The sequence below is a fragment of the Aedes aegypti genome, chromosome 1 (genome assembly GCF_002204515.2).
Source record: "Aedes aegypti strain LVP_AGWG chromosome 1, AaegL5.0 Primary Assembly, whole genome shotgun sequence".
NCBI classification, from domain to species: domain Eukaryota; kingdom Metazoa; phylum Arthropoda; class Insecta; order Diptera; family Culicidae; genus Aedes; species Aedes aegypti.
The window spans coordinates 144,510,910-144,537,172 of record NC_035107.1 but is presented as its reverse complement, the minus strand read 5'-3'; the positions used below and the strand labels follow the sequence as shown (position 1 = coordinate 144,537,172).

Here is a 26,263-nt window from a genome sequence, read left to right as displayed (position 1 = left end):
TCTATTAATAAGGGGATAGAGACATTTTACATATTTATTACATTTGGCTTGAATGCCCTCAATGTGATTTTTGAAAGTTAAATTCTTATCTAGCATGAGCCCAAGATACTTAACTTCATCTGACCAATTTATTGGAACCCCTCTCATCGTGACAACATGTCTACTTGAAGGTTTCAAATAAAGAGCTTTTGGTTTATGTGGGAATATTATTAGTTGAGTTTTGGAAGCATTAGGAGAAATCTTCCATTTTTGCAAGTATGAAGAAAAAATATCCAATCTTTGTTTGCAATCGACTACAGATGACACGCAAGCTTCGTCCTTTGGCGGAGAGGCCTGTGTTATCCGCAAACAACGATTTTTTACATCCCTGAGGTAACTCAGATAAGTCAGATGTGAAAATATTGTATAATATTGGTCCCAAAATGCTGCCTTGAGGAACACCAGCTCTTACAGAAAGTCTTTCAGATCTGGAGTTCTGATAATTACCCTTAAGTGTACGATTTGACAGACAACTTTGAATTATTCTAACAATGTATGTTGGAAAATTAAAGTTTTTTAATTTTACAATCAAACCTTCATGCCAAACACTGTCGAATGCTTTTTCTATGTCTAGAAGAGCAAGACCAGTAGAATAGCGTTCAGATTTGTTGGAATGGATCAAATTTGTTACAAGTTGATGAGTGGTCGAATGTCCATGGCGGAATCCGAACTGTTCATTGGCAAAAATTGAATTTTCGTTGATGTGGACCATCATTCTGTTCAAAATGACCTTTTCAAAAAGTTTACTGATGGAGGAAAGCAAACTGATTGGACGATAGCTAGAAGCTTCTGCAGGATTTTTGTGTGGTTTTAAAATTGGAACCAGTGCTGGGAATGGTAATAGTAGTAGACTTGAATTTTCGCGAAAATCACGTGACTCTCCCAGTACAGTAGTTCAAAAACGTGAATCTCATCAAGTAGTCTATGTTGGGTGCACGAATTTTCTAAATCATGAGTGTCATTGAAGGCTCTAAATGCGGGAAATGCAGCGGGAAATAGAACATTTTTCTACAGTAGTTTTGGGTTGCCCTTAGCAACGGGTGTTTTTCTATTTTCAAGGCATTTTGCCTACAGCAGCGATGGGCGTGAGTTTCACTGGCTTCGCTGACTGTGATTGGCTTTGCTTGGCTACTGTAGAGTGAATTTCAGATTTTTTCCCAACCCTGATTGGAACAACCTTAGCATTTTTCCATTTGTCAGGAAAATATGCTAATTGAAAACATTTGTTAAATATATCAACTAAAATTGATAAGCTACTTTCTGGAAGTTTCTTGATAAGGATGTAGAAAATTCCATCATTGCCATATTTTTGAATTTTTTAATAATAGTTCTCACTTCTTCCATATCAGTCTCCCAGGCATTTTCGAAAACGTTCTCTTGATTGAGAATATTTTCGAACTCCTGAACTTCATTTTCAATTGGACTAGTAAGTCCTAAATTAAAATTGTGCGCACTTTCAAACTGCATAGCAAGTTTTTGAGCATTTTCGCAATTGGTTAGTAATAATTTGTGTTCCTCTTTCAATGCCGGTATTGGCTTCTGAGGTTTTTTCAAGATTTTAGATAATTTCCAAAAGGGCTTAGAGCCAGTGTCCAAATCGGATCCCTTTTTTTAATTTTTGTTTCTTAATTGTGCAAAACGTTTCTTGATTTCTTTCTGCAAATCCTGCCTCCACTATCAGGAGTTAAAGTGACATTCTGGTTAAAAAAGAGTCTTTAGAGACCTATTGAAATTGAAGACTTTTTAGAGACTTGCATTGAAATAATGCCCAAATCTCTAAAAAGAGATCTGCTACATGTGTTACTGATATAATTTATCTTGTGATAGGCAGGAGAACATATGGCTTTTAGATTAGATAAGGGCTTTCGAAAAAATAATAGTATGTTATTCGCATATCCTTTTTAAGAGAGTTACAATAATTTTACAAAGCAATGATTATGGATAATCCGTTAATTACGCGTCATACCATTCATTTTTAACTTTCATACAAACAATCTTAACATGAAATGACGAATGTTCAAAGTGTCTTCAAATCTTACCTCATAGATAATAGGGACTTTATACTTTATACCAATTAGCCAAACATTTTCTTCACCATATTATTATACTTGCTCTGATCCTGCTGCCACGAGGTTTTGATCCGCTGGTACAAAGCCGCGCACTCCTTGCTGGCGGCGTAATCGATTCTCTTCAGAGTTTTGATGGCTTCCGGATACTGTTCGACGTGGAACTGAGCCAGCGCCAACCGGTAGATGGCCTTTTCCGAAGGGTTTTCCTTACGATCTACGAACTTCAAGATTTGAAGCACATCGTCAAAGCGTTGTTCCTTGATTAGGCAGGCAGAAATGTTGAGGTAAAGCGTTTCCAACAGGGCTTGCATCTCGCTGATGGTGTCCGCTCCCTCTCGTTCAGGGTCCAAAGCTTCCAGCGGTTCGCAGGAGAGTAGACATTTGGCAGCGCGGTTGAAGTATGCGTGAGCAAATAGTGGGTATTTGGGGAACATTTTCACTCCGTTCTCTTTGTATTTCTTAGCCAGGCAGAGGTTTTCTTTGGGAGATTTGGTAAAGTGGAGAACCGGGGTTTCGACTTGTAACAACTCGAGGACGAAGCTAATTTGCAGGTGATCTTTACATGTGATGGTACATTTACTTTTCTCGTTGGGTAGCATTTCCATGAGGAAAAGTTCCACGTAGCAATCGATGGGAGACAGGCCACTTCCAATGGTGACCCATTGTTCAGGGATTGTTACGCACTGGATGAGTATTTTGGATTCCTTGCTAGCGAGATCGCTTACCTCGCTCACTTTTATCAGACAACGGGCTTCTAGGGTTGGTTTGTCCAAGGATATGAACCGGAAGCTGATCAACTCTTTACGCAATCCTTTGACATCGTTTCTCCAAACTTTCGGCACTAGATCATCTCCAGGAGATGCTCGCGGCACAGTTGACGACTCAGCTTCCATAATGTGTCCCCTACGATAGGATTGTAGACTCGAGGATTCACTTCTTGCTGCTCGTCCAAATTAGAGTAATGTTTTACGATGTAGAACCTTGGGACCTCTGGGGAAAGAATTGCATACAGCAAACCTTGAGCCCCCTCTCTTGGAGTTTTGATCAAGAAAAACCTTAGAGGCTTTTGCAAATAAAACAGGAGCTTGTTCGATAAGGGCGGAAAACTTCTGTAGATGTTGGTCTCAACGTTCTCAGGATCGACGCAGTGAACGGACACGCTGGAGTTTTCCAATATCGATGAGAGCTTGTGAGCAAAAGTAACTAAACTGAACTTGCTGTACTGATAAGCTCTGAAACGATTAGCCGAACAGTCGTCAAACTCTCGATGGAGCTCCAAATCAGGAAATCGATCAATCGCTTGGTGAGCCTTTGAAGACACGATTATCACCCGGCTGTTGTCAGGATACTGCTTCAGTTTTGGCAGCAACAATATAGTTAGCAAATATTGGCTTAGAAAGTTCACCTGAAATAAACATTTTTTATATTAAATACGATTCATAAATTTCAATAATAAGGAAAGGGTGGCCACTTAAATTCAGTTTTGAAATTATCGCATTCTACTCGCATGACTGCTGCGTTTTCCCTACACTGAGAAATAATTATAGTCACAGAATCACTAAAGTTTATGCATTAATGACTATTTTCTACCTGCCTCTCTTTCATTTTGCTGTGAATTTCTACACTAAATTTCCTTTCGTCTGGGTTGAAGCTTAGCGATGCTTCAACCCAGGTGAATTGACAAATAGGTAGGAATAAAATTCCCTGCAGAATGAAAGAGAGGCAGACAGAAAATAGTCATTAATGCATAAACTTTAGTAATTCTGTGACTACCCGTGTTTCTGAGTGTACATTTCATAAAACACTCATTACTAACATTTCTATCTTTTCTTCTTCTTGGCATTAACGTCCTCACTGGGACAGAGCCTGCTTTTCAGCTTAGTGTTCTTCTTCCACTGAATGCTTATTGACATACGAAGAACGGCGTAAAATCGCAATGGTTTCATTTGTAAACGATGTTGTTTCGCAACGCATAGATTCAATGGAAATCTTTTCAAAATTGAATTTCTACATTCCATCACGACAGTTACGTAATCGAAACTTATTTTCAACAAATGGATCGGAACTTATTTTTAACAGGAATATCAGCGATCCTGTACCGAAACGATTCGAGGACATCGTAGTTAATATCAAAATGTTGGTGGAATTAACTCATGTGTGGAGGACTACCGCTTGGCTGTTTCGGGTTCCAGTTTTGATATCATCGTTCTAACCGAGAAGTACCTTGATTCTCGAACATTGTCTAGTCAAATTTTTGGACCAGATTATGACGGGGTTGGAGGTCTAATGGCTACCGCTTCTGCTCCATAAGCAGAAGGTCATGGGTTAAATCCCAGGCCCGTCCCTTTCCTCGTACTTTGTAGTTGTAAATCTCTCACTTGCTTCTATCTTCCATTTTTAATCTATCACACTCAAACTATTTGTTCATAGCAAAAATAGAAGATCACCAACACTTATACACTGAGGGTGTCTGTTAGTCCCAAACAGTCATTCGATTGGTTCCTTGTGTAAGTGCAGCTGATCTGGCGATACAATAGAAGTAATAAACCATCGAAGAAGAATGTCGCTGGCGTCGCAGCAGGAACATCTTTTGCTGGCGGAGATAGGCGGGGCTATAAATGTCAACGCGAAAATGTATGCAGTTTGACACTTATCTACCCAACATGTTTCTGAGCGAGAACAAAGGGAACACCAGCGACATTATTCTTCTATGATTTATTATTTCTATTGGCGATACTGGAGTAGCATCCACGGGCGGCCAATCAAGCTCAAGCTCAAATTTTTGGACCAGATTACGAAGTTTTCCGTTGTGATCGGAGTCCAGATAACAGCAAGAAATCTACTGGTGGTGGCGTACTTGTTGCCGTTCGACGGGAACTGAAAGCAAGGGCCATCGAAAACGAAACCTGGAAATGCCTAGAACAAGTTTGGTTATGTGTTGATCTCCGCGATCGAAAACTGTTTCTGTGCGCGCTTTATGTTGCACCCAATCTGACTCGAGACAATTCTGTCATCGAAACTCACTCTCAATCAATTTTTGTTTCTCCTGTCGATGAGGTCCTCGTTTTAGGCGACTTCAACCTACCAACCGTCTCGTGGAAACCATTACACAATGGTTTCTTCTATCCGGACCCCGAACGCTCCGTAATCCATGGCTGTGTAGCCGGTCTCTTGGACAGCTAAAGTACCGCTATGATCTCCCAGATAAATCACGTAGTCAATAAGAACGGACGCAGCTTGGATCTTTACTTCATCAGTACCCAGGATGAAGCACCCTTTATTTCGGTGGCCCCATGCCAACTAGTTGAGGATGTCCCTCACCACCCTCCATTGATTATTTCCGTTGAAAAACCCTCCTCGTCGATTGCGTCGATCGTCCACTAATTGTATCTTATGATTTCCAGAAAGCCGACCACCAAAGTATTGCGGAAGTGTTGAGCAGCATTCACTGAGACAATGTTTTGGATCGTAACGAAGTTGATACTGCTGCTTTAACCTTTTCACATGTCTTGGCATACGTCATTGACAGGCACGTCCCAAAAAGAGTGCATCAAGTTTCGCGACTTCCTTGGCAGACTGCAGAACTGCGAAAAAATGAAGTCAATTAAAAGAGCAGCTCTCTGCAAGTATACTAAATTTTGAACACCCTCTCTAAGATGCCATTACGTGAGGCTCAACCACGAATATCAACGCTTAAGTCGTCAATTTTTCATGCGATACCAACGTGAAATCGTAAATTCAAATTGAGCCAAATTCTTCTGGAAATACGTTAACGAGCAGCGGAAGACGTACGGGCTGCTATCTTCAATGGAATTGGATGGGAGAACGGGTTCATCTACTCAGGAAATTTGCCAGCTATTCCCAGAGAAGTTCTCTATGGACCAGGGTCCATGGACCGATGCACGAGTTCACTATCTGACGTTTGAGCGGTGCCATGTGATTTACGTGACCATGGTAAAGAGTGAATTCGGCACCGCTCAAACGTCAAATTAGTGAACTCGTGCATTGGTTTCAGCAGCGAGACTTTAAGCAGCCATGAAGTTTCACTTGCAGCCAGAAATGTTCCTTTGAACGACCAAGCATTAGGTGCAATCGAAATAGACCAGTGATTCCCAAAGTGAGCGAATTCGCCCCCCTGGGGGTGATTTTCATGCTCAAGGGGGCGAAAAATCCAGAAAGGCGGCGAAAAGGCTAACACTGTATCATTTGGAAATAATTATGCATAACCTTTGGAGGACACAAATCTGAAGGATAATCGATTCCAAACTTAGCTAATTCCAGAAATATTTTACCTTAGATCGATGTATGTCCAATATTTTATACAAGGATTTTTCTTGTTTGTGAACTTTGAGGTTGTGAAGCTAATATTTCTTTTATTGGCATCCAGCTTTTTACGAAAAAAAATCTACAGTGCCCATTTTGAAGTTTCGGTTGCACTAATTCTTATCATTTCTTATGGTACAAATAATTTGAGAGACAAATTTAAAAAAAAAATAGCAGATAAAAATCGGGTTCCAACGACAAAACCATTTGATGCCGGAGACGAATAACATTCCATTTAAAAATAAATTTGAAGAAATATCAGAGATGCGTCGGATTTGAATTTTCAGTATGTCCAAAAAAATCCGAGTTTTTCTTGGTGTTACAAAAAAATACCATCATTACATCATTGAAAAATAAATAGAAAAAACATTCTGGATTTCCATATACTTTTTCAGTATTTTTTGATTACATAAAAAAGCGTTACCAGAAATATCAAACATTGTTGCAGTAATTTTAGAAATAGCGGATAAATCAGTATGAAATCACAATTAACGAATCATCCCCCAACTACGCCACAAGTTGGCGCATTTGCATATATAACATTAAAATTGTTTAAACTGGGCCGAACTTGTATCAAAAACTGATTCAGTAGCCTGTAATGCACGCAATATATTGTGAAAATTGTTCCTACGTTGTGTGGTATAGTAGCGGGGACGACGAAAACAACAAACTGATTCAAGCTTCTGATTTAAATTGTATTGCCACCGAGAGGCAGCGTGCCTACTCGGTGGGGAACGAAGGAAACTATATTCTACATACAATATACAGTCGCCTTTTATTCGTCATCAAACGTCAACATCCCACCGCAAAATCGCTACACGGGAAAAAATTCTGTGGTAAAAATTACTATTTTAGGTGAATACGCCCATTCTTGAAACTACCATGGAATTTCAGACCAATTTACTATGTTTACGGTACATCCCACCACATTACTGGTACATTTGACAGAAATAATTTACAACAATCTGATTTCGAAAACAGACATGGTAAAATAAAGCGCATTTATGGTCTGCTGAAAATTGCCGGTGCGAGCGCTTAAGTTAACCCCCTAAAATGGTAGTATTTACCGCACAATTTTTTTGCGTGTAGTGTTTGGAGGGGATTTTAACCTCCAAATTGCCAAATAACCTCCAAATCATCACCTCCAAGTTAGTTCTAATACATTCCGTTATATGAAATGTATGAAATATGGTGGCGCGTCGATCGTCGCAAGTTTATCGTTAAACAGTCAATAGGCGACACAGTACGGACACGAACAATTTAAACCGTGCGCACAGCAGTGCACTGGATGGTGCCTATAGCAGCGTTGGACTGACGATTCTATTCATCGTCGTTGGGAATCGAACAATGGACAGTGCATTGAATGGATCAACTTCTCCACACGCTAGCGATGATGCCGACTGCGGTGTGAGCGCAAACACCATGTAATGCGATTATCTGAAAATGTCGATATACCGTCGCAGTGATAATAAAAATCACCAAATGTTTCAGATTTAGCAAATTTGAAGCATTTGCGTCCTTGAAGAACGAAAAAATCCAAGCCTACTTGAGTTTTGACGTTGCGTTTGAATTGCGCGCATATCTTCTGCGCGTTACCGCCGCCGCTGGATGTGGATTTAAAATGAGCGCCACAATATTTACACCGATCTGTCCGCCGCAATTGACAAGATGAACTGTTTAACGAAAAACTTGGGACGATCGACGCGCCACCATAATTCATATAACGGAGGGTATTAGAACTAACTTGGAGGTGATGATTTCGCAATTTGGATGTTAAAATCACTTCCAAACACCAGCGATTTTGCGGTAGGATGTTGACGTTTGATCACGAATTGCGATCGCTAAGTTGAAAGGCTCGGCGTCTGTGGCAGTCTCTCTAGTTGGTTCAAAACTTATTTAACCGGTCGCCTGTCGAAGGTCCGGCAGCTTTTATGCTAAGTCTGGAATACCCCAAATTAGTCACCTGAGGCCATTGATCATCTTAATCTATTTTATTGGCGTTCGCTCGGCCATCAGAAATCCTCGGCTATCATATGCTGATGATCTCAAAATGTTTCTTAAGATTCACTCCATTGCCGACTGTGGATTTTTGCAACAGCTTGATCACTTTGCCGATTGGTGTTTCCTGAACCGTATGGTAGTTAACCCAAAGAAGTATTCCATTATAACGTTTACAAGGAAAAGACAGCCGATAATATTTGACTACTGCCTGCTGGGAACTATAATCGATCGTGTGAACCAAGTGAAGGATCTTGGGGTGATTCTGGATTCAAAGCTGACATTCAAGCCGCATGTTTCATACATTGTCAACAAGGCATCCAGAACATTGGGATTCATCTTCAGGATTGCAAAGAACGTCACAGACGTGTACTGCTTAAAGTCCCTATATTGCTCGCTCGTGTGCTCCACTTTGGAATACTGTTCCACGATCTGGAGCCCCGCTTATGACAACGGCTCCGAAAGGATTTGTACAGAGTCTATGAATGGAGAGTTGCGCAAAGAGTGAAACCAAATCTACCTATCGAACTGTCAAACCATCTACCTATCGAGCAGACCAGCAAAACAGATAGGGGCTTTTTTCGAAGACGAAGAAGAACAACCATTCAAAGAAGTCTCTTCGCGCAACTCTCCATTCATAGACTCTGGATTTGTAGTATTAGAGATTGAGCCATAATGAATGAAAAAAAAAACAAAGCTCAAGCTTTTATATGCAACAAACTTCCACATCAATCGACCGCTCATTGGTCGACCGACTGAGTCAATCAACGGACAGTTTATTGACGAATGTATAGTGTGCGACGCATCGCTTGGAATGAACAGCAGGAACAGCAGCGAGATTGTGCCAGCGATCAGCCACTCCGCTTCGACGGCGAGTAAGCGGGTGGCACCGCCCTCTGCCAGTCGGAGCGTCGGTAAAAACGCATCGCTTGGAAGAAGCAGCAGCAGAGATGAAAGTGGCGATAACCAGACAAGTAATAGTAACAGAGCAACTGGCGCGCAGTGGAGAGTTTTCCCCACTGCGACCGTCAAAAGAAAAGATCCTGAATTACACTTCGGAAACTGCCATGGAGAAACCCGTTCCAACTGCTAAGCTACGAGAGTCGATGCCAACTGATTGGTATAGAGCTAATTCCCACCTGAAGGGACGTCTGCAGAGCTCTTAGGGTTTGATTATAATCCGGAAAAACGTCTCTCCTCCCAAGGTTCCGAAGTACAAACTTAACAAACTTTTTCTGTACACTTTCGATTCTTGTTCTATGAGTTTCTTAATATGGCTGCCAAACTATCCCACCATACTCAATATTCGAATGAACTAATCCATCGTAGAGAAAAATTATTGTGTACGGATCATCGAATTCCTGTCCAAGCCGTCTAATCATTCCAAACATGGCATTAGCTTTTGCGATTACCTTGTCAATATGTTTAGTGAAGGATAGTTCACTATCGAGGTCTACGCCCAAGTCATTCACACAAAACGATCGATGTATGAAATTTGCACTCATTCGATAGTCATAGTGGATTGTATTAAGCTTTCTAGAGAAAGACAACACGTTGCATTTAGATACATTGACCATTAGATCAAACTGCATACAAAAGTTGGAGAACAGCTTAACATATCGTTGTAGATTCCTATTGGAGTTGAGGTTACAGCGGAATGAAATGCCGAGTTTGATTAATTTAACAAATAAACGGAACTTTATTCAACAACGATCTTAACTGTTCGAATTCACTTTCACTTTTGCTTTTGGCGCGTGATGCGCAATGATGCTGCTGTTGCTAAAGACCTACAACAGAGAGAGGCGCAACATAAAGATGTCACCTTAAAGAGGTGCAGAGTGGCATGCTCGTTGTCTATATCAACACTCCTCCTCAACGAACATTGCCAGCCTATGACAAACCCATCATGCTTGCAAACTTCTGCATCTTTATTGCACCCACCGGTTTAGTGAGTACATCAGCCACCATATCCTCCGTTGGACAGTACTGCAGCTTCATGGTTCCTTCCTCACTCAGTTGTCTCACAAAATGCTGCTTCACTTCAATGTGCTTTGACCGACGACTTCTGCGATCCGAGCTGACAAATTGGATGCAACTTTGATTGTCCTCCATTACCGTGACAGGACCTTCAAGCTTCTCGCCCATTTCTGCCAACAGCTTCCGCAGCCAGATCAACTCCTGACTAGCTTCACTCAGCGCCACATATTCGGACTCCATCGAAGACAGAGTGACGCAACTTTGCCTCCGACTAACCCACGATACAGCTCCACCGGCATAGTGGAAGACAAAACCTGTTGTGGACTTTCTTGTACCTGCGTCGCCGGCCCAATCAGCATCCGAATAGCCGATCAGTTCTCCACCTTCGTCACCGTACACCAGTTTCCACTTTTTCGTTGCCTTCAGGTAACGGACAACACGTTTTGCCGCCACCCAATCCGCTTCAGTCGGCGAACACACTTTCCGGCCCAATATCGCTACGCTAGCTGCTACATCTGGCCTAGTACAGACAGAAATGTAGAGCAGCGCGCCGACGAGACTACGATATTCGTTCTCATCCGGCAGTTTTGCACTTTTGTCCTCAGAACTAGTGAAACCTTCGTCCATTGGCGTTTTAGCCCGCTTCGCATCACGGAGACCAAATCTATCCGCAACACGATCGATGTAACCTTCCACCGAAACACTGTATTTCCCGTCGATTCTCTCAATCTTCAGTCCAAGAAAGTCACTCGGTTCTCCGAGATTCGTCACTTCGAAATACCGCTTCAACACTTTGTACACCGAGTCAATTCGAGCCCCATCTTCACAGCCAATCATAATATCGTCCACATATACCAGTAGGTAAACACGTTTCCCGTCTACTACTTTCGTATAAAGGCACGGATCGGTCGCACTTTGTTCGAAACCCATTTCCACGAGAACACTATGAAGTCGCTGATTCCAGCACCGCGCTGACTGTTTGAGTCCATAGATGCTCTTTTTCAAGCGACACACCATATTTTCTCGCCCCTTCACTGCGTATCCAGGCGGCTGCCTCATGAAGATTTGCTCGTTCAAATCACCGTACAAGTAGGCCGTTTTCACATCAAAATGTTTCAACGTCATTTTCCTCTTGCTTGCCACGGCTAACAGCACCCGCAGAGTAGTGTGGCTGGTTACCGGTGCGAAAACTTCGTCGTAATCGACACCATATTTCTGGGAATATCCCTGAGCCACCAGACGTGCCTTGTATTTGGTAATCTCGCCGGATGCATTCCTCTTAAGCTTGTACACCCAGCGGCAACCAACTGTTTTCCGTCCGACAGGTAAGTCAACGAGCTCCCACGTTCCGTTTTGCTGGTGGGATTTCAGCTCATCAACCATCGCCGCTTTCCACAATTCCTGTTTTTCACAGGTCACCGCTTCCTTCAAGGTCTTCGGTTCCACCTCGTCCGGATCCAGCGATTCCGCAGCGAAAATCTCCTCGATCAAGCGACGCGGCGCAACCCCTTTCGTAGCTCGATTCGAACGCCGTGCTATTTCGTCCGAAGAGAATCCATGGAATGATCCATCGCCTTCCGAAACACTTTCGTTGAACGTCTCGTTGAGTTCCTGAGCATCTTCAAATTGCTCTACTTCAGCCCATTCCGGCTCACACCGCCGCTCATTCTCAGATGGCCACGTCAGCGGTACTTCCAGTACTCCTCCTGTTTCCTGATTCCGGCGCCGAACAGTTTCTTCTGTGCCACACAATTCCAGAAATTTGGCATCCCTACTAATCTTAATCATATCCGTTTCAGGGTTCAAGAAACGATACGCTTTCCGACCTTCAGCGTAGCCCACGAACACCATCTTCTCTGCCTTGTGGTCCAGCTTGCGTCGTTTTTCCTTGGGAATATGTACATACGCTTCCGAACCGAAGATCCGCAGATGTCCATACGAGGGCTTCTTCCCATGCCAGAGCTCGTACGGTATCTTGGTCACGACAGACGACGGCAGACGATTCTGCAAATAGTTTGCAGTGCAAATCGCCTCGCCCCAAAACCTTTTAGGCAACTTCGACTCCGCAAGCATACACCGAAGCATCTCGACAAGATAACGATTCTTCCGTTCCGCGACACCGTTCTGCTGTGGAGAATACGGCGCCGTCACTTCGTGCACAATACCACAACACGCGAAATACTTCCGCAACGAATCGTTCATATATTCGCCACCACCGTCGGATCGAATCTTCTTAGGAAAATGCCCAAACTGATTCTTCACCAGATTGCAAAATTCCCGAATGCGTTCATCAGCGTCCGATTTACGCCGCAACAGGTGCACTGCACTGTAACGCGAGTAATCGTCTACCAACACGATATAAAACCGATTTCCACTGGGCGTTTCCTCTTCCATCGGACCACCCAAGTCGGTGTGCACAAGATCTCCCACCGCGCAAGATTTACTGTCCGATACTTTTGGGAACGATTCACGAACCATTTTCCCCTCACAACACGGACCACAAACCGACCGCACTTCGCATGGATCAAGCTTCAACCCGTAACCCAGATTGTTCCGCACTATTTTGTCCACAGCTTGCATATCGCGATGCCCGAAACGTCGGTGCCACAGATGCTTGCACGAATCGGAATGCTTCGGATTCGCTAGAAACGCCTTCTCCGGAGCTTGCTTCAAGTGGTACAACCCTCCTTTACGTTGCCCAACTAGCACTGATTTTTCTCCTTTCAGAATACGGCACTCCTTCTGCTCGAACAGAACCCGAAACCCCAAATCCGTGATTCTACTCACCGACAGCAGGTTACCAGCAAGAGACGGGACGTGCAAAACGTTGTCGAGCCGCACATTCATTTTCACACCATCTCCGTTGTAAGAGACAAGCTTACCTGTACCGCTTCCCGACGATTGAATGGATTTTCCGTCCGCCAGGCAAACCGCCGTTGCCTTGGACTTATCCACATCAACCAACAACGATGCATCACTGGTCATGTGAGACGTTGCACCAGAATCCAGGTACCAGAAACCGGATCCGCCGACTCTACCCGCTGCTAAACACACCTCGAAACTGGAATCTGAATTGATTGCGACGTTTGCCTTCGGGCCATCGGACTTCTCCTTCCCACGCTTGTCCTGTGCCAGCTTCTGGCAATCACGCCGGAAATGGCCCGACTTCTTGCAATAATGGCACAACAACTCCCTATTCACTTTCGGCTTACTCACATTTTTCGATTTTGTCGAACTTATCACCAGAGCCTTATTCTCACTGGAGTCACTTTCGACACGACGTCGACCTTCGTCAAGCAGCTTACCCTTCACAAAGTCCACTGTAAGATCTGCATCCGGTCGACTCTCAAGTGCCACAATCAAACCGTCGTACGATCGCGGAAGGCTGGACAGCATCAACGCGACGAACCAGTTGTCCTTCACTTCCTCACCCAGAGCAGACAAGCGGAGCCGTAACGCCGTCATCTGCTTGAGATGTTCCGCCATGTTACCATCTTCTGCCATCCGGATGGTAATCAACTGTCGCACTACGTGGATTATGCTGGACAGAGATGAGCGCTCGTGGTAATCCTTCAGCGCATCCCACATCTCCTTTGCCGTTTGCTTCGTCATCACGTGGATTAGCTGAGTGTCCTCCAAAGCCAGACCGATCAGTGCTTGCGCCTTCTCGTCTTCCGAGGTCCAGGTCGCATCAGCAGCTTCCGGTTTCGGATCGATGACCACTCTCAGCAGCTTCTCCTTTGTCAGAAGCAAACGCATTTTAAACTTCCACACCGCGTAATTTCCGTCGTTCAACCTTTCGACCGTCGCTTTTGTGTCCGCCATCTTGTTTTTCACAAGCACACCGACGACACTTCCGATCCGAAAATCCACTACCACGCTACAAATGTCCTCAAAACTCAAGCACTTCCAACGCTAACTGGGCCAATAACCTATTGGAGTTGAGGTTACAGCGGAATGAAATGCCGAGTTTGATTAATTTAACAAATAAACGGAACTTTATTCAACAACGATCTTAACTGTTCGAATTCACTTTCACTTTTGCTTTTGGCGCGTGATGCGCAATGATGCTGCTGTTGCTAAAGACCTACAACAGAGAGAGGCGCAACATAAAGATGTCACCTTAAAGAGGTGCAGAGTGGCATGCTCGTTGTCTATATCAACAATTCCGACAATACTTCAAACAACTTACAATAATGAATGTTTTGACATCATCGGCGTAAATGAGGATATAGAGTCCATCGAGGTAGCTATGCAATTCATTCATGACAAGGATGAAGAGCAAAGGGCCCAAATGGCTACCTTGAGGCACCCCGGAATTAACACAAAGTGATTTCGATCTCGTTTGGTGTAGCTTAACGTATTGGGTTCGAATTTCCAAAGAATTTGACCTTCATTGCCGGGTTTTTTGCCAAAACTGACAGAATGGCATTAATGTTAATTACATCGAACGCTTTAGACATGTCTGTATATATTGTGTCCACTTGTAGTCCATCCATCATCCACTGGGAAGTTCGAAACACAAATTCAGCCAGATTAGTGGTCGTAGAGCGCTTTTTCAGGAACCCACACACCAAATTTTCCATCAATCTTCCAGCAATTTCGTTTGCTGGAACCAATTCAGCAATTCACCATTTTACTGATCTACAGCATTTCTAAAATTGTTTACTGGAATTCAGCAATCTAACTTGCTGGTTACCTGTCAACGTCATCGGATTTACTGATTTTCAGTAAATTGTATGTCAGATGATTGATAACCAGCAATCAAATTGAACACACCAAATTTTCCATCAATCTTCCAGCAATTTCGTTTGCTGGAACCAATTCAGCAATTCACCATTTTACTGATCTACAGCATTTCTAAAATTGTTTACTGGAATTCAGCAATCTAACTTGCTGGTTACCTGTCAACGTCATCGGATTTACTGATTTTCAGTAAATTGTATGTCAGATGATTGATAACCAGCAATCAAATTGAAGATTTGCCGTAAACCAGTAAACACAATTGCTGTACTCTAATCAGCATTTTTTTGTTTGCTGAAAAACCAGCAAAAAGTAGTTGTTCTTGTCAACCGACAAACTTAAAATTAAAAAAAATCTCTCGCACTCGTTTCGTTATTAGCATGAAATTGCGATACAAATTTAACCAACTAGTCAAATTTTTCGGACATCCTTCGGAATATCATTTCTGGTAAGTACTATATTCAGTAAAGTATTAAATATTGAAGAATCATTTGAGTGTTTTTTTTAGGATGGTAACAAAACCGGAACGGCAGACGGTGCTTTGCCTCTACCTTATGATTGTCCCCAAAGCGCAGTGTTTATTTTTGTGAAAATAAATGTCTATGAAATGCAACGCAAAAGCATTTTATTTAATTTTCATAAGAACAGTAATGAACATTAGCTATAGATTTATCACTAAGCGGTTGCTGGCGACCTGAAATTGCTGGAAATCAGCAAAATATCCCACAAGAAAAACTAATAGTCAATTACTGGTTGATCAGCAAATTCAAATATGCTTTGCTGGATGGTCAGCAAACTAGCTGTCACTTTGATGAGAATTGGGTTTGCTGAAAGATTCAGTAAATTTTATTTTGCTGGATCGATTGCTGAATTTACAGCACAAAAAAAATCAGCAAAAATTTGCTGGTTTACAGCAATAAAAATTTGGTGTGAAGATTTGCCGTAAACCAGTAAACACAATTGCTGTACTCTAATCAGCATTTTTTTGTTTGCTGAAAAACCAGCAAAAAGTAGTTGTTCTTGTCAACCGACAAACTTAAAATTAAAAAAAATCTCTCGCACTCGTTTCGTTATTAGCATGAAATTGCGATACAAATTTAACCAACTAGTCAAATTTTTCGGACATCCTTCGGAATATCATTTCTGGTAAGTACTATATTCAGTAAAGTATTAAATATTGAAGAATCATTTGAGTGTTTTTTTTAGGATGGTAACAAAACCGGAACGGCAGACGGTGCTTTGCCTCTACCTTATGATTGTCCCCAAAGCGCAGTGTTTATTTTTGTGAAAATAAATGTCTATGAAATGCAACGCAAAAGCATTTTATTTAATTTTCATAAGAACAGTAATGAACATTAGCTATAGATTTATCACTAAGCGGTTGGTGGCGACCTGAAATTGCTGGAAATCAGCAAAATATCCCACAAGAAAAACTAATAGTCAATTACTGGTTGATCAGCAAATTCAAATATGCTTTGCTGGATGGTCAGCAAACTAGCTGTCACTTTGATGAGAATTGGGTTTGCTGAAAGATTCAGTAAATTTTATTTTGCTGGATCGATTGCTGAATTTACAGCACAAAAAAAATCAGCAAAAATTTGCTGGTTTACAGCAATAAAAATTTGGTGTGCATGTTGGCATGATGAAATACGCGGTTCAATCCATGAATGAAGCTGGTCATAGATTAGGCTTTCAAACATTTTCAGTAGGTATTGCGGATAGAATGGCTATTTCACGGTAATTTTCCACAGGCAACTTGAAACCCTTTTTATGAACAGGAACGATGTGCGAGATCTTCCATAGCGCCGGGAAATAGCCACAAGAAAGGGAAAAATTAAACAATTTGTGTAAAGGAAGTGCGAACGCTTCGACGCAACTTTTGATACAAATATTTGGAATACCATCGGGACCGCTAGCTTTGGAAACATCCAACGTTTGCATTTCAAGCACACTTCGTCCAACGACAGTGCTATTTCAGGTAAACGGTTGCAGACACGCTAAAAGGACGGATAGATTGTGCCTTCATCCTGGAAAAAAAAAAAGATTTACACCCCCATTCACGATCACTCCGGAACAATGTTATGCTACGCTTGCCACTACGAAAAACTAATTACGAAATGCATGGGGCGATCATCGGTATCCAGCGCGCGTCTTCAACAAAATTGCCTGTTCGACTTCCACCTCACCCGTGAATCGCTTCGTCGAGGACTTTTGAAGTTTTTAATTAAAAAAAAAGACAATTTACACCGTCTTCAGCCAAAGGCTGCACAGACGTTCAGATCACTAACATTACCAGTGATGAATTTTTCGTTTGACGAAAAGTTTCCACCGACCGGAGTGGGAATCGAACCCACACCCCGTGACACAATATGCCTAAACGACTGACGCCGCTAACCGCACGGCCACGAAGCCCACCCAAATGTCTTTTTTTTAATTGCCTGGCAACGTTTATGATTATGTTTGAGACTGTGACCAAGATTATGTTTGTGATATAGTTTTTTTTTTAATTTGAATTGCTGTCCTTAGTTTAAATAATATCATTTGGGGCTACAAAGCATGTTGATGAATTTAATAAATAAAAAAAATCGTTTTCGAACAAATAACGCCAAATTTGGCCCAATAAATCGAATGATGACAATATATAATCAACATTGCGAAACTTTTGACTTTACGACCTCTCGGGATAACTTGAAGTCGAGTCTTAAAGGACACGACATCGATGACGGCCTAACAGTTGAAGTCAAAATACGCGTATCTGTCAAAGGATATAAACTCTACTGGAATTGAATGGTTTAGTCCTAAATTCGATTTTTGTATTTATTTATATGACACATTCTAGACAAAATTGAGAAATAAGATAAAATTACTCTATCTGTACTAGAGGGTCTTGTCCCGGGAATCCCGGGACAAAAATCCCGGGAAATCCCGGGATCTGAAAAATCCCGAATCCCGGGATATTTTAGAAAATCCCGGGATTTCCCGAAATTGTATATTGCACTAGAAAATACTATGTAATTATCAAATTATGGTTCAAAACAAACGGCATGTTGTTCTGGTCACTGTTAATGCATGGATGTTTATTTGTTATTGCTTTTAGCTCGCTATATAAGGATTTTATTGAGGTTATGTGGGGTTTTGCGTTTGAATTTGTATAATCTTTCTGGTACGCTTGTAACGTAATTTCCAATTCAATTTCAAAACCTAACAAAATAAAACTTAATAACTAGAAACAAAATTTTAGAAACGTTTTTGTTTTTAAATATAAATGTCATCTTCATGCTTTGGTGGTAAATTTTTCTACCTTATTATCCTGGTATGACATGCTGGCAGCAATTGTGTCAACTCTTAAAAAGGCAGGAAGATTTCAATTATATTGGTAAATGAAGAATGGTGTTATTTTTTGGTGATTAAATTTCAACTGATCCATAAAAATCAGATTACGTTATTTCGAAGCTACTCTATACAGCTAAACTTTGCTTCAGAATCCTGCGCCGGCCGATTTTTGGCCATTTTAGAAAAATTTGATTTAATCCCGGGATTTCCCGGGATTGTGAAAAATAAAATCCCGGATCCCGGGATTTTTTCGAGCCCGGGAAACAAGACCCTCTAATCTGTACATGTAGACTACATTCTGGTTTTCGACTTTTTCGTCCCATTTCCCGAGTTTGTGGCCACCCTTTTTAAGTTAGTACCAACCTGGAAAGTTTGCTCGATTCCGTCAACCGTCAGGCCAGGGCGGGCATAGAATATTCCTGCGTTATTGACCAAAGCGTATATCGGTTTTCGCAGATTGGAGACGTTGTCCACAAATCGAACGACGCTTTTCAAGCTGCTCAGATTCAGTTCAAAAATGTCCACCGTTATATCCGGACCACTTTGCCGCTCAAGTTGCTTCCGAAGCAGAATGCCGCTAGTTAGGCTGCGACAGCCCAGAACTAGGTGACAATTCCTGGAGGAAAGTTCCTGAACCAAAGCTAATCCTATTCCGGAAGTTGCTCCGGTAATGACTATCAATTCGCGCCCGGTGAACTTTCGTTTGTTCCGATAAAGCCGACCAATGTAGAACCACCTGCAAAATAGTCGGAATAATCGATTAATCGAACAATCGACATATCAGATGAGCAATAATTTAACAGAATGTGCAGATTGCGAAGCGATATTGAAGGAAGATTACCGAATTGCATAGGTAACAGTGCCGATGGTTAAAAGCAAAGCAAACTTCTGCATCAATCTCATCACAAAGATTTTTTGTACAAAATATGAAGCGCATTCACCGCTAAATTTGACGGAGTTTATTCTAACACTGAACAGCAATACCTAATGCAACACTTTACCTTGCTCGTAATGAAATTGGGTAGCAAAACTTATGATAAGGAACGTTGTTTTAATTAAAACAAAAAACAGGCGTAGATAACGAGTGATAACCAGTGATCTGAGTTTGAATAATGATCAGGCTGGTAAACAAGATACGTCTTCTTCCTCTGCTTGAGCGTTGTTCCGTCCTTTGCATTTTGGAGTAAATAAATTGGAACTCGTTCACAAAAAAGCCGGTTGGTACACAGCAACAAATTTTGAAAAAATGTTATTGCGAATCTTTAATTCGCAGACTGACCAACAAGTTGCGCGCCGGTGGCCCATGCGCCGAGTTGTGCGCCAGCCAATAAGTAAATAAAGAAATGTCAAAATATCTCGCCGAGGAAGTGAATCACTTTTAGGGCTTCAGTCCTAAAGTGGACAACAAGCATAATTGTGTAATCGTTAAAAAAAAACATATGGAACAAAAATGTTCGTACCAAGTTGCAAGCGTTTTAAATGGTTTAGATTGATCACAACTCGGCGCATGATCGATCGTCGCGCAACTTTTTCGAGGGTCTGCGGTTTTCAGAAAAGATTCGCAAAGTTCCCAACTAGAACCAGACCCTGGCGCGCAACACAAAAAGTAAAGAGAAAGTGATCGAAATGCTAAAAATTCTCGAGAAGCATAATACATCGATTACACGGAGAAAACAGACTACCCAAAAAATAAGTTCTTTAACCTTCCAGTCGTCGCGTGGTTTGCCACCGCCAGAACCACCACGCTGCTGTTGTGAGCGGAAAGCGAGCTTTTTTCAGCAGTGTTGTACAAAATACAACAGCACGACGACTGAAGTGTTAAACTCAAATTTGGGTGAACTGCATTTAGTTTTTACCCACGGTTGGGTAGTTTTGCCCCTTCCGCAACAGCAATGTTGTCAAAAACAGAGAGAGGCGCACCGACCCAACGTCGAAGTTCAATGGAATAAGCCAAATTTAGGTTTTTTCAAGTTTACCTAACGTTAGGGCTTGTTCATAGTATGTATCCGGTAGAAATCAAGACCAACATTTATTTATAATTATTGTTTTCTCGGGCCCCGTGCGTCGCAGCTAATATGTGAATAGTGCGCTGTGTTCATAAAAATCGTAAGAATGCAGCGCCACACTAAAAACTTATTTCAAAATGCGGCGAGTTGAGGCGCGTCGCGAGTCTCGCTGGCGCGATCCGGTTTGGTGGCGGTGCGACAATATATTTCATAACGCTTAAATCAGGCCCATGGCACGAGACGACTTCTAGCGTAGTCAACATCTCCATGTGTTTACCCATTTTCGGGTAAATTGAATCGAGAGTGAAATCATAATACGATGTTTTGTTTAATGTTTATGATCCGTAATCGAGCAAGTGTTGCAATAAAATAACTGATTGCTTACTTGGAAGCTTGCAGGATGCCTTCCAATGTTTGCTTCCCTTCCAAAACCATCAAAATGTTGAATGTGTGTGTGGTACATTGTTAGCTGATTTAACGATATCAAAAATTGATAATCAAACCATAACAAACAATTGAACAAAACAATGGTCTTTATTTACAGAGTTGATAACTGACAGTGGGCGATATTCACTTATCGCCCGGGACATCATGGCTACGAAGAATACTGTGTATTGATATAAAGTTGTTTAGGGCCTGGCTTAAATTGACCTGATCTCGCCCTAAAAGCCATTGGTAACCATGTGTGTAGCTCGTTGTTTCTGAGCATTTGAATGGATTTTCATGGTATTTAACAACGCTATAGGGAAGAAAGGGTCATTATCTACTTGCCCGTGATGTTGGTTTGGATGCTTATTCTTTCATTTGCACAGAAACAACGAGCTACACACGTGGCTACCGATGGCTTTTAGGGCGTTATCTCAGAGTATGCGAGATTTTATACACCCACCCACCCCCTCGTGAACTAGGGCTTATTCACAAATTTCATAACGCTGAAGGGGGTGGGTGGGTGTCCTCACGATGTTACGGCTCATACAAAACTTGTAGAATATTCATACAAAAAGCGTTACAAAGGGGTGGGTGGGTGTCAAAAATGGTCATTTTCAGCGTTATGAAATAAATGAATGAGCCCCTAGTGAAAAATATAACCATGATTAATATGTTTATTTCTATATGCGTAGTATGCACCTGAAACGTAAGGCGCTCAAGTAAAATTTCTCTTTTTTACCAAAGTAATTTTGACAGCCGATCCAGTATGAGCGAAGTGTCACTTTTACTTGCGGAATAATTGAGCGGCTAATTTTTCCGTTCGGAAAAGTGACAGCTCCCTTTGATTTGTACGGCAAGCGTTACCGGCGTTATGAAATCAGCTCTACTTCTCAGCAGCGTACAGCTAAAGTAATTTCGGTAGCGGAATCATTCCTTGACCGTTTCTTGTCCTATCCTTTTGCACAGTACTTATGATCAGCGTACCGGCCAATAGGAGATAAAATTAGTTGCTACTGTTGGCACGAATATCCGGTAAGTTGAGGGACAGTCCATACAAAATACAAATTCTATACTTTTCATCTCTAATTGAAATACAGTTCATTGGTTTGTTTTTGTATTGTACGACAATACACGAATTGCTAATCAAGACAATACATGAACATTATATCGTTTTGTATTTTCAAAATGTATGTATGAGAAAATATCTATATTCGTATTTGTTACTAGCGTGCCGCTGTATCAAGAAAAAGACGATTTGCTTTTGACAGAGGGTACTTTTTTATCACCAACGGGTTTGAGAAGAGGGTTTTTATTTGATTTCACCTTTGGGTCCAGAGGGAGGTCTTCATGCGCGTCATTTGATTGAAAAGCAGAGCTCTTACCTTGATCGGCAGTAATGCCTACCACTCCGACCGGTTCCGACATCGTTCCTCGGTAAACGAATTTAAAATTTGTTACTAGCGTGCCGCTGTAACAAGAAAAAGACGATGTATGCGTTCTCTACAGATTTCGACAATACCGTTTCGCGATATGTGATTATATACGCGAAATGTTTCACCAGGTCGCAATACGCAACGAAGATCAACATAGTCAACGATTTTTCCTGAGAGACGACGAGCCCAGCACTTACGTTATGCAAGTGATGACGTTTGGTGCGTCCTGCTCCCCGACAACTGCCCATTTCGTAAAGAACATGAACGCAGATCGTTTCAGCAACACCCATCCATCAGCAGCAAGGGCAATCGTGCGGTGTACATACGTTGATGACATGCTGAGCAGCGCCGAAACAGATCAGGAAGTGATAGAGCGATAGAGGAAACGATAAATCTGTGTGGTTTATTCACAATGAAGGTGGCTTCGAAATCCGTAATTGGATGTCTAACTCGTCGACAGTTCTCGCAGCCATTCGCGGAAACTCAAATCTCGAAAACTTATTCATACAGACTCAAGTTAAAAAAGTATACAAACTTATTTTATCGATCCTACGTGTTAAGCAGGCGGAATTCTACACGTACCGCTCTGTACCAACTCAAATTTTCACTTTTAGAACGTTTAATTTCCGGATTTACAAAACGACGAAAGTAAGATTTTCAACTTTCGCAACCTAACCACTACTTTCGCCGCCCCGCTGTATGGAGAGACAAAGTGACTTAACCACGAATCAAAACAAAACACTACTTGAGCCGATTTTACACTGGTAGAAAAACGTCGAAAGTAACTGAATGAAACGGCTTATCATTTTCTTATAATTATTTGTGTGGGAAATAATAGAAACTACCTAGTTTTTGAACGTGAGCTGAGTGTATGCAAAATTTGAGCGAAGTACACGGCAAAAAAATGTTAAAAAGGTGATTCATTTTAAAACAGTTTTAGAAGATAGATTGTGATTTTTCCTAATTAATTTTCTCAAAACCGTATAAAAGTTACTTACGTCGATTTGAAAAAGTAATCGAGAAATGTTGAAAGAAGCCTCGACTTAACATCTATACCCTCGCTACCGAAAAGGTCCTCGGTATGTGGTGGTGCACGAAGGCTGACTGCTTCACCTGCAAGATCAATTGGGACAGACTTGGCGAAGACCTATTGGCAGGCAAGCACTGCCCCACAAAGCGATAAATTTTGCGTACACGGCAAAAAATAATGTAATCCGCATCGATGTAAATCATGTCGATGCATAAAAATTCCGATGTAACCGCTTAGGGCTTATTCACAAATTTCATAACGCTGAAGGGGGTGGGTGGGTGTCCTCATGATGTTACGGTTCATACAAAATTTGTAGAATATTCATACAAAAAGCGTTACGAAGGGGTGGGTGGGTGTCAAAAACGGTCATTTTCAGCGTTATGAAATAAATGAATGAGCCCTTATTTGATATACAATATAGTATCTTTTTGATGTTATATTACATCGCCTCGAAATTACACAGAATCAACATAACCATTTTTCATCACATTGAATTTGTGTAATAATCACATTTAAACTAATCCAAAATTATACAGGAGATAATGGCAATTCCGCGATAGTTCCGTATGTCAGATTTTGTACCTGATTTTAAAACAGGCTCCAAATATAAGGGTTTCCAAGCTTCTGGGAATTTTCCATTATTTGGAGACATGTTGAAAAGGCGTTCTACACACTTAATTTATTTCGCCGAGGCCGGCAAAAATAATTGCCGAGAACCCAACAGCTGAGATTTCGGCAAAAATCTCGGTAAAAGTTCAAAGTGCCGATTGAACTGCAAAATGTTAAATCAACCCAGCTGTCAAAATTTGACGAAAATATCGGCAATCATTTGCTGAAAATCTCGGCACACCACTACCGAGATTCGGTAAATGGTTTTTTTTTCTATTGGAAGAAGAATAAGAAGAAGAAAACCCACATAAATTTCAATGATCGAACCAAATTTATTAAAATTACATATATAATTGAGTTACAAAATACCATCCCACCTCTTGTTGTTGGGGACGGACCTGGTGTAGTGGTTAGAACACTCGCCTCTCACGCCGAGGACCTGGGATCCAATCCCATCCCCGACATAGTCACTTATGACGTAAAAAGTTATAGTGACGACTTCCTTCGGAAGGGAAGTAAAGCCGTTGGTCCCGAGATGAACTAGCCCAGGGCTAAAAATCTCGTTAATAAAGTCAAACCATCCCACCACAGAAAACATCTAAATTTCCACAATTTTTTTTTTTTTTGAAACAAATGATAGCAGCACAACCACTTTCGCTGCACTTCGATTGTTTCAAGCACTTCCCGGGGAATATTCCTAAAAGTGTAATAAAAATAGCATTAACTGAGCTGACTCGTCTGAATAAATCATTTATGGGCACAAGTGTACGCCATGATACAATAAGTTATGTGAATACTTACATGTAGGCGCTTTCCCTCTTTCGTGTTTTAAAACATTTCGAGCTCATGTTGGTTTCTGCAGCTCTGATTTTTCGGCGTTGACAGATGCACTTTGCCGAAATTCAGTAAAAGTATTTGTTTGCTGATTGTTTTGGTGAACTAGATTACCGAGTCTCAGTTATTTATGCAAACTACCGATTTTCGTCAATTTGCATCTGTCAATATTGCTCATCTGTCAAAATTGAACGGGATTTCGGTAAAAATATGTTTTACCGGCTGAATTCGTCATTTAAGTTTACCGAGATGAAATTCTACGATTAAGTGTGTAAGGGAAGGGTAAGTTCTTCTGAGAGATTTTTGAAGAACACGGGTGCAATACCATCCGGTCCTACTCCCTTAGTTGCGTCCAGGTTTTTTAGTGCCGATAAGATTTTTTGTTGTGATAGTTTTTCAATAGATTAGAAATTTCAGGTAAAAAATAAGAAATTGCGGTCGCGGTCTTCTTCAGAGTATCCCTATACACGCTAAGAAAATATTATACTAGATGGCTTAAATACCATTCTAAAACCATATTCGGTCTATTCACTCAGTGATATGCATTTTAGCGTTTTAATCTTGGCTAGCATAAACGGGGTTTATATTGATAAATGATTATTCAGAAATTATGCATTGAAGGCTTATAATCCTAAAATTCTGTGCTATGAATAAAATAAACCATTTTTCTTTAATTAAAGTAAACAAAGAACAGAAAAATGTGAGAATGTGATTTTTTGCTTGTAACGCATTTATTTCAAGTTCTATCTGATATGCTACCCATTGCTGCTGCCAGTCTGTTCCTGTTCTGCTTTGGTCAGAATCCACCATTTCCAGCATATTTGCTGCAAATCCGTCTTGCTCACGATGGCCGGAATGGATGAGGTCTCCCGGATAATGAACTGGAATAGTGACAAAATGATAACAAAATTCCGAAATAAATATGATAAACGAACTTACTTCCATTCACCGCTTCCTGCGGCAGCTTTTTTTTTGTGGAAAAATCTCCTTCAAGGGTGCTATTTCTGATCTGAACCGGGAAAATCGCGGAAAGACCGGCATTGTGACGGCGAAGGATGATCTACTCCTGACACTTTTTATACACATTAACACATTTCTGTTTTTCTTTCTTACGATTTTCACTTGAGTCACAGCTCAATAAACTCAGATTGGCATGACACTTGGTGTTGGAGTCCAGTAATTTTACTATAATTGCGAAAAATGCTTAAGAACACGTTGTGATGTTGATTCTGATCTAAACAAAATGGTACTTTATTTTGAATAAGTCCCAAGAGTAGCGTGATTCATCACATAATCATGGTGAAAAATAATTCGAGAATAAGCATAATGAGGTATAAAAAATAATAACAAGGTGAATAATTTTTAAGATTCTATGAACATAGAAGAGCATTATAGTGAACAAATATTAAATCGTATACTAACTAGTATTTTCGTTCTTCT

General features: G+C 41.3%; 1 protein-coding gene across 2 annotated transcripts; it reads right to left on the bottom strand.

Annotated features, from left to right (window-relative positions):
• Nucleotides 1-1,902: 1,902 nt before the first annotated feature.
• LOC5565044 (retinol dehydrogenase 12) lies at nucleotides 1,903-19,648 on the bottom strand. Of its 2 annotated transcripts, none has more exons than XM_021849587.1 (3): nucleotides 19,484-19,644; nucleotides 18,846-19,218; nucleotides 1,903-3,513 (listed from the first exon to the last, which is right to left on the bottom strand). In XM_021849587.1, the coding sequence occupies exon 3, from the start codon at nucleotides 2,999-3,001 to the stop codon at nucleotides 2,114-2,116; it is 888 nt and encodes a 295-aa protein (XP_021705279.1). In that variant the 5' UTR covers nucleotides 3,002-3,513; nucleotides 18,846-19,218; nucleotides 19,484-19,644; the 3' UTR covers nucleotides 1,903-2,113. The 2 variants fall into 2 exon arrangements, with proteins under 2 accessions (XP_021705279.1, XP_001649410.2); XM_001649360.2 differs by having other exon boundaries at nucleotides 2,602-3,513; nucleotides 19,324-19,648.
• Between the last annotated feature and the right edge of the window lie 6,615 nt (nucleotides 19,649-26,263).

Excerpts from the sequence above, each read along its gene's own strand:
- LOC5565044 (XM_001649360.2), bottom strand. The coding sequence starts at position 19,385 with ATGAGATTGATGCAGAAGTTTGCTTTGCTTTTAACCATCGGCACTGTT. Across the intron at positions 19,219-19,323 it reads ACTGTTACCTATGCAATTCG|GTGGTTCTACATTGGTCGGC; the intron begins GTAATCTTCCTT and ends ACTATTTTGCAG. Across the intron at positions 3,514-18,845 it reads GAATCGAGCAAACTTTCCAG|GTGAACTTTCTAAGCCAATA; the intron begins GTTGGTACTAAC and ends TGTTTATTTCAG.